Source organism: Saimiri boliviensis, chromosome X (assembly GCF_048565385.1).
Source record: "Saimiri boliviensis isolate mSaiBol1 chromosome X, mSaiBol1.pri, whole genome shotgun sequence".
Lineage (NCBI taxonomy): Eukaryota > Metazoa > Chordata > Mammalia > Primates > Cebidae > Saimiri > Saimiri boliviensis.
Genome location: NC_133470.1, coordinates 27,140,655 through 27,154,532, shown reverse-complemented (window position 1 = coordinate 27,154,532; position 13,878 = coordinate 27,140,655). Strand labels below are relative to the sequence as shown.

At 44.9% G+C, this 13,878-nt stretch overlaps 1 protein-coding gene across 1 annotated transcript; it reads right to left on the bottom strand.

The window, feature by feature from the left end:
• Positions 1–1,759: 1,759 nt before the first annotated feature.
• MAGEB2 (MAGE family member B2) lies at positions 1,760–6,547 on the bottom strand. Its single transcript, XM_003924072.3, has 2 exons — positions 6,455–6,547; positions 1,760–3,288 (listed from the first exon to the last, which is right to left on the bottom strand). Exon 2 carries the CDS (start codon positions 3,281–3,283, stop codon positions 2,324–2,326), a length of 960 nt encoding a protein of 319 aa, XP_003924121.2. The 5' UTR covers positions 3,284–3,288; positions 6,455–6,547; the 3' UTR covers positions 1,760–2,323.
• Positions 6,548–13,878: the final 7,331 nt, after the last annotated feature.

Below are 13,878 nucleotides of genomic sequence, written 5' to 3'. Positions count from 1 at the left end.
CACTGACTTCACAGGCCCCCTGGGTCCTTCCATCATCCTCATTTAGATTTATTACATTAATTCCTATAAGAGGCTGGAATTCCTCTCTCTAGTGACTTAAGGGTGCTGCCCTTAGGGCCCTTATGTCCCTCAGACACCTGAAGAATATGTGAGGGGATGCTCAGACTGACAGTTCAGTATAGGACTGTGGCTGAGAGCAGCAGGGAATGGTGTCTCTATGTGATACCCCTGCCTGATGTTCTGGCATGTTGATCTCCCCAGCCCGCATCTTGGCACTGTCTCTTGGATTAAATGCTTTCTGCGAAATGCCAGATCTCTGCAAATTCTAGAACAATTTCCTCTCTGCAAACATTGTAGAGAATGGGTCCCTATCCTAGGAGTGGTGTGATGTGGCAAAGCTGTAGCACAAAACAGAGAACCTAGGATCAGAGGTGGGCTGCCAGAGAAAAGACATATTGATATATTTCTTCTCTTTATCAGCCAGCCAGATATTCTCATGTTATTTCTGTTCTGATAGATTTACTTTCTACAGGAAAGAGATTGTTCAGGATGATTTGGGGAGCCCCTGATCTTTTGAGGTCATCTAACACTGCAAATGTAGATAATCATGCTGTCACTGAATATTGTCTCTTTCACTTATTTATACCTCAGTTTTTTTTTTTTTTTTGTATTATTGTTGCTGTGGCTATGTATTCCAATCTACTAGTTAGAGTAAAAGATTATTCTTTTCATCACCTGAAACACACTCTGCAATAGTGAGAAGAAAATTAAAATATTTTTTCAAGGTGCCTCAGGCTGAGAAGGGTGAAACAGTGCGGAGTCTAGGGTAATTCAGATCAGGGGGCTGATCCTAACCCTCTCACTGCTGGCCCTGTAAACTTTAGCAAATTACCAAACTAAGTGAGCCTCATACTCTTTACTGTAAAGTGGGTTTGACAAGCTCCATCTCTTAGGACTGGTGGAATATATATAATGTATGCAAATGTGCCTGTCTCGTATTGAGACATCAGGAAGTGGCAATTATTACTATGATGGCTTTTTAATTTTTATTTTTGTACTTTAGGTTCTGGGGTACATGTGCAGATCATGTAGGATTGTTGCATAGGTACACACGTGGCAATGTGGTTTGCTGCCTCCATCCCCCAGTCACCTATATCTGGCATTTCTCCCCATGTAATCCCTCCCCAACCTCCCTACCGCCTGCTGTCCCTTCCTTAGGCTCCCCCCAACAGACCCCAGTGTGTGATGCTCCCCTTCCTGTGTCCACGTGTTCTCATTGTTCAACATCCGCTTATGAGTGAGAACATACGGTGTTTGATTTTCTGTTCTTGTGTCAGTTTGCTGAGAATGATGGTTTCCAGATTCATCCACGTCCCTACAAAGGACACGAACTCATCATTTTTTATGGCTGCATCGTATTCCACTACGATGGTTTTGATCAGAGGCATTACCAACAGATTTTTTTTTTTTTTAATCCAGGATATCTCAGAATATGCAACCATCTGAGACTGAAAAATCAAATTCAGCCAAAATGCTGCTTTGTGATGAAAACTATTCCCTTCATTACCTCTTTATCTTGTCTTTTATTTTTTATGAAGTATCTCAGCTTCTTCCATGAAGACAGCTTCTCCTAGAATCTACAATTGCATGGGCACAAGCTGCATCTTCTTTGACTAAACATTCCCAGTGCAAGCATGAAGACCCCTAAGGAGCAGATGCTCAATTAGTGTTTAGGTAAAGTAAAAGCCATAAACAAGAGAATTAATTATGATTTAATTTCTCACACATTCTTGGATGACATAAACAAATCCATGTATGTAACTTTTAAAACATGTGTATCTTTAAAGAAGGATTAGATGAAATAAACCAGTAATTGACCATCTTTACCCCTCTGGCTTCTGATCCCAACTATTTCACTCTGGGGTCTTTCACATTTTCAAAGATATTTCTATTCCAATGCCACATTTTCTTATCCTGGATTATAAAAGTGATTTAAGGATTTCTATTAATAATTTGTTTCACTCAAAAAACAAAACACTTTCTACTATCTCTGAAAAACAGCAACAACAAGGTAATCCATATCATTTGTATATTTATATTCTGAATCTAAATAAACCTTCTGTTGAAAAACACTAGAGGAAAAAGATTTTTTAAAAGTCAACAAGTTATTCATGCATAACAAGAACAAAGATTAACAGGCCTTTTCAATTACAAAGTAAATAATCTGCCTGACACCACACTGGGGGTGAGAACAGCAGGTAAACTTGGCTCTGGGAGAATGACTGGCCTTGGCAGTAGTGTAAGGCCTGACTACAACTCTGGCTCAGACTCCAGCTTTCTCTTCATCTTTCAAAGCCTCTGCATAATGGAATGGGAAGGCACTGGGGGTGGTATCATTCACGCTGGCCAAAAACTCAAGGACTTTCATCTTGCTGGTTTCAGCATAGGCTCTTGGACCCCACAGGAATTGATAGCGTGGGGGATCACTGTCGGGCACCTGCTTGTACTCCAGATATCCTTCCTGCACCAGATCTTGGGTGATGAGCTTCCGGGGTTCCCCATAGATTGGGTGCTCCTCTCCATCATAGGCTCCCAACATATTCAGGAATTCCCAGATCTCTTCCTCAGTGGCAGAGTTGCCAGTTAAGAAGATCACACCCAGGAGAGGCATCAGAAGCGGGCTCCTCGGAAAGCCCCAGTTACGGAGCTCAGATTCTTCATTAGTGGGGTCTTCCTTGCTCTCAAAGGTGTAAGTGTGGCCTCTGGGGTTGACTTTCTTCATCTCAAGGCCAAAGACGACATTCAGGCGCTTCGAGGCTTTCTCAAGGATATCGGGGAAGTGCTCCCTGAACCTTTTGCCGACAATCTTGAGCATTTCTCCCTTTGTAACAGACTCTTTCATTTTAGACTTGTACAACAGGAAGTGCACTAACAGCCCTGTCTTCTTGGTTAGAGGATCTTCCCTTGAGCTCTCAGTGGATGTTGAGGCCTGGGAGGAACTTGCATTTTCCCTTCTTTGGCTCTTGGCACCTTTTTTAGGTTTTGTGGGTAAAACACCTACAGCAGCAGCAGCAGCAGCAGTGGGGGGTGCTCTCTGAGGCTTCTGGGGAATGCCAGCAGCAGGGGAGCTTGAAGCAGCACCGTCAGAAAGAGAAGAGGAACAGCAAGGGGCCTCTTCTTCCTCTGCTTCAGTGACCTGAAGAACATTGTGACCTTGGGTCTCGTCTCGGGCCTTGCGGCGTTTCTCACGGGCACGGAGCTTACTTTTCTGACCACGAGGCATGACGGCTGGGTACACCAAGAAATGTGGGCAGGAAAATAGGTGGTTAGTATACCTGGCAATCGGGGAATGAGATCTGTGAGCACCTTCGGCAGGAAGGCACCACCTTGGCTTTATTGAAGGAAGCCTGCCTTTGCAATTTTCCCTGAAGGTACTGTTCCAGAAACCCACAGGGCTCCTGCTGTCTTGGTCAGCCTCTCCCCTAAGAGACCAAAGAATAAGTATAGAACCTCTATAGTGAGTTTTAGGCTGCCTTGGGCTTACTATCGTGACAGAAGGTACTGGCAGTGGGACTTCCTGTTCTCTGGTGTTTTGGGTTTTATCAGTTCACTTTTAGGATTATCATATTAATTCTGGGCAGGGCCTCAGCCACCCCCTTCCGCTATTCTAAATTTGATAACTCACAGCTCCCTGGGACCCATGAGAAGGAACTCAAGGGGTGCCTCAATCCACTACCCTTACAAGTGCTGAGAGTTCAGTGGGGTCTTTGATGTCTTGGAGTCATCAGAGTCTTCAGCTCTCATTCAAGGTCCCCACCTTGGCTTCACATAGGGCTTGGCACCAATGCCCTTCTGCTGACTGGTGGCTACACCTTCAGACTAAGAATCTCACCTCTCTTAAATCTTACATAAGAAAGGGAGGGAGGCCAGGCATGGTGGCTCAGACTTGTAATCCCAGCACTTTGGGAGGCCGAGGCAGGTAGATCATGACGGTCAGGAGTTCGAGACCAGCCTGGCCAACATAGTGAAACTCTATCTCTACTAAAAATACAAAAATTAGCCAGGTGTGGTGGTGGGCACCTGTAGTCCCAGCTACTTAGGGAGGCTGAGGCAAGAAAATCACTTGAACCCATGAGTCGGAGGTTGCAGTTAGCTGAGATCATGCCGCTACTGCACTCCAGCAGTCTGGGTGACAGAATGGCACTCCGTCTCAAAAAAAAAAAAAAAAAAAAAAAAAAAAAGGTGAGGACACGAAACCTGATAACCCTTTCCTGAGCTTTCTAGGGCTGAAAATAAAGCGTTGAACTGGATTCTTTGATATCTCCACTGTTAAGGGTTCAATGGTCCCTTGAATTCTCACTCAGATTCCTCAATTTGACCCATGGTAGGGGAGCTCTCCTTTTTATTGAACTGAGGCCTATGTCCTCATGATAAGAGCCAACCGACCTGAGAACCCATAGGAGGAAGTGAGGGTGGCCTTATCTGGCCAAATGTTGTCTTTTCAAAAGTAAAAGCTGTGGCAGGCAGATAACTGCCCTGTAATACATGGTCCTGCATACAGTCCCAACTCAGCCTCTAAATGTGACTCATGAGAGGGTCTAAGATTCTTCCCTGATATGGCTTGGATCTGTGTATCCTCACCAAATCTCATGCTGAATTGTAATCCTCAGTGTTGGAGGTAGGGCCTGGTGGGAGGTGACTGGATCATGAAGGCAGGTTTCTCACTAATGGTTCAGGACCATTCCTCTTAATGGTGAGTTCTCATGAGATCTGGTGATTTAAAAGTGTGTAGCACTTCCCCCTGTCTCTTGATCCTGCTCTGGCCATGTGACATGCCTGCTTCCCTTCACCTTCTGCCTTGATTGTAAATCTCCTGAGCTCTGCTCCCAGAAGCTGAGCAGATGCCAGCATCATGTTTCCCGTATAGCCTTCAGAACTGTGAGCCAATTAAACCTTTTCCTTATCGATTACCTAGTCTTGGGTATTTATAACAATGCCAGAATGAAATAATTAATACATTACTTTTGTTGACAAGTGATCACTACCCTCAGACCAAAACCCTCATTTCCCTATTACCTTTGAGTGGGAACTGATGGGCACCTCTGCATGACATTTCTGCCTGGGGTCTCTCAGAGCTGACAGTACTGAGGATTGTGTGGCTCCCACTAATATGGGGTGGGAGCTCCCTGCAGTCAGAGTTCTTACCATGACATCTGGCACAACCTGAAAATCCTCCCTCTGCTGACCTAAGACTGCCCTCTTTAACCGGGTCCCTCACTTCTCTGAGATGTCCTGGGAAGAGTGAGTGCAACTCAACATGCCAACATGCTTAGGTCTCCCTAGTCTGACAACAAGGGTGGGGCTCTATGTGGCCATTCTTTCTGGTTGGAGTCCCCTCCTCATCACTCAGTGTCACATCCTTGATTCCTGGTAGGGACTGGGTCTCTCTGTTGAATTAGACCTACCCCATTACACCAAGGCCCTCACCTTCCTGAGACCACCTCCAGAGGGAATGAGAGGGCATCTCAGGATGCCAGCTTTGCCCTGATGCTCCTATTGCTGACAGCAGATGTGGGTCTTGGGTGCAGCCCTCAACTTCTTTAGTCCCTGGAGGGGAAGTCAGGTTGCTCCACATTTGTTACCTTGGCCTGGGACCATCTAAAGCCCAATTTCACCTCCGCCTGGGAACTGCTCAGCATGATTCCTCTTTTGAGTAGAGATCCGCTCAATACTCAAGAGTCCTCACCTTAACCCCAGTTAGGTTTTAGGTTTATGCCATATGAGCAGAAGCAGGGCTGTTCTCTAGGTTCAAGGCCCTCCCCTTCCTGAGACTTTCTAGGCACTGCTTTTCTGGGGCCTCCCAGAGCCATCTGCAAGGACGAGACTTAGTGAGGCCTTCTTTGTTAAGAGTAGATGTTCTCTTCAATCCACATTTAAGCCCCTCAAATTGACTTCAGTTAGGGCCTACACCTACCCTATCTGCAGAATCAGGCCTATTCCCTAAGTCCAAGCCTCCTTCCCCGGCGACAGCCGCCCCCAACGCCCAACTTTCCAGGTGGAACTCTGCCGGACGGCTTTACCGGAGCCTCCCAGGACCAAATGCAGAAGCAGAACTTGGTGGGGCCATGTTTTTTCTTTTCTTTTTTTTCTTTTTTTTTTTTTTTTTTTTGAGACGGAGTTTCGCTCTTGTTACCCAGGCTGGAGTGCAATGGCGCGATCTCGGCTCACTGCAACCTCCTCCTCCTGGGTTCGGGCAATTCTCCTGTCTCAGCCTCCAGAGTAGCTGAGATTACAGGCACGCGCCACCATGCCCAGCTGATTTTTTGTATCTTGTGATCCACCTGCCTCTGCCTCCCAAAGTGCTGGAATTACAGGCGTGAGCCCCCGCGCCGGGCTGGGGCTCTGTTTTTTATGAGTAGGGGTGGTGTCTTTAATTTATACTCGGGGTCCTCGCCTTGACTCCCGACCAGACCTGAGAATTCACCCTCAGCAGACCGGAAGCTGCATCCCTTATACTCGCTTGGGTCCCCGCCTTCAAAGCGGAAGTAAGGATGAGCCGTATCTGGCAGGCCAGGGCCTCTGGGGGCTGACAGAAGGGACATAACGCTATGGACGGGACATTACTGTTCTAGCTTCGCTGGTCCCTATGTCCCCACCTTAGTATCTAGCAGCCGGGAGTCCTCACCTTAGTATCTAGCAGCCCGGGACAACTCCTCCTGCTGACGCAAATCCACCAGCCAGACGCCGCACCCACCCGTTATGCTCAAACGGCTCCTCCCTTCAAAGCGGAAGTCAGGATGAGCCACATCCGGTCATGTGCCCCTTCAAAGCGGAAGTCAGGATGAGCCACATCCAGTCACGTGCCCCTTCAAAGCTGAAGTCAGGATGAGCCACATCTGCTCTGGTCCTCCTTTCAAAGCAGTAGTCAGGATGAGCCACATCCATTCAGGTCCTCCCCTCAAAGCAGAAGTCAGGATGAGCCACATCTGGCAGCCCGGAACCTCTGAGGTGTGATTGCAGGGGCAGAATGCTGCGGTACACCGGTCCCTACCGCCCCACTAGGGGTACTCACCTTAGTATCTAACAGCCTGGGACCACTCCCACCTGCTGACCAAATCCGCCAGCCTCCAAACAATACCCCCATCTCCCTCAGGCCCACGTGGAAATCTGAGCGTGCCACACAGGCCACCCCTGCCTGGGCCTCACAGGCCTGACAGCAGTGGAGGGGCTCTGTGAATGTGCCTCTTTTGGGGAGAGGTCTTCTCATCCACAGTCAGAATTCTCACCATGATTACTGTGAAAACCAAGACACACTCTGCACAATTTGGGTCACCCTCTAAAGACAAGTGCCCTTCCTTCCCTGAGACTATGCAGGTGGAATGAGGACTCAGATAGTTATTCTGGGGCCTCTCAGCAGTGCTAAGAATGGCGAGGGGCTCCATTTGCCCCCTTCTGCTGGTGTTGTGGTGAGGGGGTCCCCTTATAACACTCAGAATCCTCACCTTGACTCCTGTTAGGGCCTGAGTTTTGTCTCTAGTCCAAGGTCTTCACCTCTGTGAAACACACCAAGCATATTGAATGGATTTCTCCAACTCATAATTCTCTTCTGGGCATCCCAAGAGTGACAGCATTGGGGGAATTTGTAGGCTCCTCTGTTCTGGGGTGCTGATTTCCAAACTGCCCCTATGAACTGTATAAAATTAATCAGGGAAGAAGGAAGGGAAATAAATGAAGATAAACCAAGCTTGCAGAACATTCAGCATTAATCATTAAGTCAGCTTGCTCTCTAACCTGCTTCCTCATAGTTTTTTGGTGCCTGTTACCCCAGAATCATGTAGATCTTTTTACTAGATTATAGTTCCCCTTAATTGTTCTATAGATAACAATTTGAACATAATGAAACTTTTTTTCCATTGAGATATTCCTTTAGATCCCACATACTGATGAATCTAATGACTCAGCTGTTTTGAAGGACCCCACTGATTCCAGCTGCTCTAAAGGACCCTACTAACATTAGCTGGTCCAAATGACCCCTTAAGGAGCTGACTTGCTAAAAAAAATGCAGTTTGCACACTGTGATGATTTCATCCCCTTTACCCCAACAAATCAACCTAAATTCCCCAGCCCCTCACCCTCCATGATCTCCTTGCATGTCCCAGTCCAGAACTCCCTGGGGAGATGAATTTGAGAGTCTCTGCTCATCTCACTTGGCAACCAACTCTTTCTCTGCTAAAAACTGTTTTATTATAGTGGGTCTGTTAATGTTCAGCTGGCACACAAACCTGTTGGTCCTATAACAGTTCTCTTATTCCTTTTCAGGGTCCTCACCATGACACCTGACCAGTCTTGGGGCACTCCATCCTCTACTGATCTGAGGCTGCTCCTGTCAGATCCAGGTACTCACCTTCTGGGGACCTCTGAACTGGAAGTTGTGGTGAGCTACTTTTAGCTAGGGCTGTTCTGGACCTTGAAGGGCTGACAGCCTGAGCTGGACTTTGTGGGACTCCATGGTACTGGCTGGGTCCTTCCATCATCTTGATTCAGGGTCCTCACATTCATATCTATCAGAGGCTGAATTCCATATTCAGACATAAAGTTGACCTTCTCAGGCCATGTCCATGAAAGGTCTGAAGATTAAATGAGGGGATGCTCAGCCTCACAGTTCTGTCTGGAGCTTTCTAGGTCTGAGAGCAGATGTGAACCATTCTATGCATAACCTCATATATTCTGGGATATTGGTTTCCCCTGTCCTCTGAACTTGGGATCATCTTGGATTAAAGGCTTTCTGGGAAATGCCACATCCCTGCAAACATGACCAGTTTTTCTACTACAAACCTTGCAGAGAAGGAGCTGTGTTCCAGGAGTGATGTGAGATGGGGAATCTGAAGCACAAGGCAGAAGCCCCAGGACAGATAGTGTTCTGTCAGAGAAAAAAACATACTGATATTTTCCATCTTACCAGACTTAGATTCTTATGTAAATTCTCTTCTGACAGATTTATTTTCTACAGGGAAGGGACTGTCCAGGATGATTTTAGGAGCTTCTGATCTTTTGAGATTACTTGATATCGCATGTGTTGATGAACATATTGACACCAGCTACTATTTTTCTTTTCTTTATTGATGCCTCTCATTTATTTTGACATTCGTATTGGTCTGGGCACGTATTTGACCCAGTAGTATGGGCACAAATTCCTTCTTTTTATTGCCTGAGTTACATTTTTCAAATAAAGAGAAAAAAAATGAATGAAACAACACAAGGCTAGCCTCAGAGTGGGAAGACTGGAACAGTGTGGGATATAGATTAATCCAGACTGGGGGTCTGGTATCTGCCCTGCCATTTACCAGCTATGTGAACTCGGGTACATGACTAAACTCTGTGAGCTTCAGGCTCTGTATCTGTGAAATAGGTTTGATAAACCCTTCCTTGTGGAATTAGTGAAATGTGGCTTATGTATGTAAAGCACCTGGTACAGTACTTGGCCAGTATTGAGATTTCAGCACGGCAGTTTTTTGTTTTTGTTTTTGTTTTTGTTTTTTTTGTTTCTTTCTTTCTTTTTTTTTTTTTTTTTTTTTTTTTTTTTTTTTTTTTTTGAGACAGAGTTTCGCTCTTGTTACCCAGGCTGGAATGCAATGGCGCGCGATCTCGGCTCACCGCAACCTCCTCCTCCTGGGTTCGGGCAATTCTCCTGCCTCAGCCTCCTGAGTAGCTGGGATGACAGGCACACACCACCATGCCCAGCTAATTTTTTTGTATTTTTAGTAGAGACGGGGTTTCACCATGTTGACCAGGATGGTCTCGATCTCTTGACCTCGTGATCCATCCGCCTTGGCCTCCCAAAGTGCTGGGACTGCAGGTGTGAGCCACCACGCCCAGCCTTGCACAGCAGTTTTTACCTATGATTAACTTGAACTTTGGTACCACCCACCCCACTGGGATTGCTTTTTCTTAATCCAACAGATGTCAGATAACATGCAGCATTCTCGAACAAAAAAAACCCAATGAGCCAAAATACAAATTAGCAAGAAAAATTAAATAATATTTCCCCCTTAAATGATGAATTATTGAATGTGAGGTAGACTTCTCCAGTTAGGTGCAACACAATGCTCCTAACATTTGTGCCAAGGACTAACAACTTTCTTCCCTCCCAGTGTCACTTCCATCTAAATCACCTTTATTTTCATTAATTTAACAAGCACCAAAAACCTAGAACTTGCTGGAGCTTGCCAGATTATGTACATGATAGCCTAATTTGAATGCTCCTTTTAATGGAATTAACTCCAACTCTCCCAGCTCAGTAGAGAGTACTCAGCGGCTTCTTATCAGTTCATCTTAAGAGTATCACCCGTATTTCTCAGAAGCTCACTGGATATAATGTATATAAAGCAGCTAGTTTCTGCACTGTGTTCATCTGCACTGAGATAAGAGCACAGGACACTTTCCAATGCTGCCCCTAGTGGAGCTTTTCTCCAGTTTTCTCCAAATACCAAAGCTAAGAATACTTTCCCATTATAGGCTTAGTCTCTCAACTCTGAAGCTCACCATTGGAGGGTCTTGCCCTGCTCTCCACTCCCACAGCCTCCTCCAACCCGGCATGCAGCCTCACTTAAAATTACCTCCCAGTGAGAGACCTGCAGCTTCCCAAGGCCCTAACTTTCTTTTTCTCAGAGGATTTACACTTCACACACTCATCTGGAACCCTTCCTTCTTTTTTACCTGCCTCCCTCTTTTTTTTAACCTTGTCCTTTGGGTCTGAGAGATACTTTCACCATGTATTTGTATGATAGCTGCTACTAACGACTAAACTTCTTTGGACAATGGGTAAAACTTTCTTTCTTATCATCTCCAATACTAATACAGAGTCTTCAAAGAGCAGAGAATTGATTAATATTTAGGAAATAAAAGAGCCAATGAACAAGGGGACTAAATGAGTGCAATTTCATTTGTCTTACATTTTTGAAAAAGCCAAACAAATCTAGATATATATCTTTTAATTTTATAAAAAGACTAAGGGGAATAAGGCAAATCAAGAATTGAATACATCTCACCTTTTTATTTTTTTCTCTATTTCATGATTTTAACTATTTGAATGTGGAGTTATTTCACATTTCCAAGAAAATATCTTTTCTGATGCTATGTTATTTTGTGTGGATCACAGGGGGAAAAGAATCAAGGATTTTCACTTTTTGTTTTTTTATTAAAAACTCTCATCTTTTTATTTATTTTACTTTAAATTCTTGGCTACATGTACAGAACGTGCAGGTTTGTTACATAGGTGTACATGTGCTCTGGTGGCTTGCTGCACCTATCAACCCATCATCTGGGTTTTAAGGCCTGCACACATTAGGTATTTGTCCTAATGCTCTCCCTCCCCTTGCCCCTTACCCCCAACAGTCCCCGGTGTGTGATGTTCCTCTCCCTGTGTCCATGTGTTCTCATTGTTCAACTCCCACTTGTGAGTGAGAACATGTGGTGCCAAAACTCTCATTCTTGAAACTGATAATAAATGTGTGGCCTATGCTGTTCAACATTTTAGCTTCATATACTAGATACATCATCTATTATAAATTATAAAGAACAACATTTGAAGAATACCAATATATGAACAAATCTACAAGTTAGCCATAAGAGCAAGAAGACAAAGAAGATACTCATTCTGTACCCCATTTCCTTATCCTATCCCTCTACTACTGAGAACACTCATTTCTCACTTCAAACACAAGGTGAAAAATTTGCTTCAGTCTTTACTAGGCATGGGAGAAACTGCTGAACATAGCCCTGCAATGTTACTTGGCTGTGGCAGTAGTGCCAGCCCTGGCTTCAACTCTGGCTTGAGCTTTGTCTTCTTCTCTCAAAGCTTCTTCATACCTGGATGAAGAATTCTTGGATACATGTACGGAACGTGCAGGTTTGTTACATAGGTGTACATGTGCTGTGGTGGCTTGCTGCACCTATCAACCCATCATCTGGGTTTTAAGGCCTGCACGCATTAGGCACTGGGATGATATTCTAAATCAATGAAAATGACTGAGGCACGTCGCAATAATTTAAGGAGGTTTATTTGCCAAAGGATGCATGCCCAGGAGACAGATCTATATGCCTTTCTCCAAAAAAGATTTTTAGGGCTTCAGTATTTAAAGAGGAAAAGGTGGGGAATATTGGGGGAAGAGGAAGAAATATTTTTTAAATGTGTTGGTAGATAAGAGACAAACAAAAGATGGCATCCGTTTGAGTCTTTGATCAGCATTTCACTGAATACACAATTTTCATGTGAGAGGGTGGGTAGAGGAAATAGTCACTTATGCCTTCATCTGGCTCAGTGAATCTTCATTTTTACATAAGATAACATAAAAAATAGGGCAAAGGAAGCAACCAGATATGCATTTGTCTCAGGTTAGTAGAGGGATGACTTTGAGTTCTGTCCTTTGTCTCACACCTGTGAATATAAGCTAAGGATTTACTTTGCCAGGGTGAAATTCAACAGAGCTGTCTTAGGGTAAAGACCTTAGATCTTAGGGCCCACAAGGAATATCCCTATGGCCAAATTGTGAGGGAGGTATGTAGCTTTTTATCTTTCTATTTTATTTAGGAACAAAATGGGAAGCAGGTTCGCTTGACCCAGTTTCCAGCCTTTCCCTTTGGCTTAGTGAGTTTGGGGTCCCAAGATTTATTTTCCTTTCACAGTATCATTAACCTTGGCTCAAAATTTCTATAACTCTCATCTTTCTGGTCTCAGGGTATTCTCAGACCCCATAGGAATTCATAGTGGGAAGAATCACTACTGGGCATCTGCTGGCAGTCCATGTATCTTTCATGCATCAAATCTCTGGTGATGAACTTCCTGGGATCCCCAAAGATGAAGTACTTCTTCGCATGTGTACCCTTTATTTTCAGCTTTTCCCAGATTATCTCCCCATTGATTCAATTGCCTTATGTAAATATCAGGCTTAGAACAGTCATCAGGAGGCTGGTCTTGAACATGCCCTTTTTATAATTCAACATCTCGTCATAGGTGAGGTCCAGTTTTCTGACAAGGGTGTAAGAATGGTCTACTTCTTTTACCTCAGCCCCAAAGACAGGCTGCATATACTCAGAAGCTCTCCTGAGGATCTCAGGAAGTGCTCCTTGTACTCTTCTATGGGATTTCTTTTAGCATGTCTGCTTTTGTGATGGGTTTTTTCATTTGATAACTGAGCACCATGGAAATAATCAGAAAAACCACGTTCTAGTATAGAAGGTGCCTGGGAACATTCTCACTGTTTGGCAAAACCTACAAGATTCTTACTTTCCTCCTCTTCTTGACTTCTGAGTCCTCATCTGATACCCTTGATGAGGTTGGACACTTTTGTCTTTGGATCACCTTGTGGGCCTGGAGACATTGCTCACATGTACAGCACTGATACTTGTGGCATGGATGCATGCTGTCTCTTGGTGGTATGGTAGGCAGGCATGCCAGTAGGTTGTGATCCCACATTGTCATACTTCCTAAGGAAGAGAAGGAAGATGTGGGTGGTTTCAGCTGACAAACTCAACATTGTTGGCTCTGACAAAGGCCACTTACACCAGGCTTTTCCTAAGGACAGTGTGGTAGGCCCTCACATGTCTCTTGTCCTGTCCTGTAAGCACTTGAAGAAGGAACAGAAAAGGCTCTTTACAGTACATCCAGATAGCCACCTACCCAGGGCTCATAGTAGGGCAGGCAGATGTGTATTCTATGAGCATGCCTCTGTATTATGGTGGGTGATCCCCTCAGTCTTCACTTAGGGCCCTCACTGTGCCTCTGGGTAGGTCTCAGGATACTCCCTCTTCTGACTTGAGGTTATCTCTCCTCAGATCCAGGCCATTACTTCTCTGAGACCCCCTAGGAGGAAGTGAAAT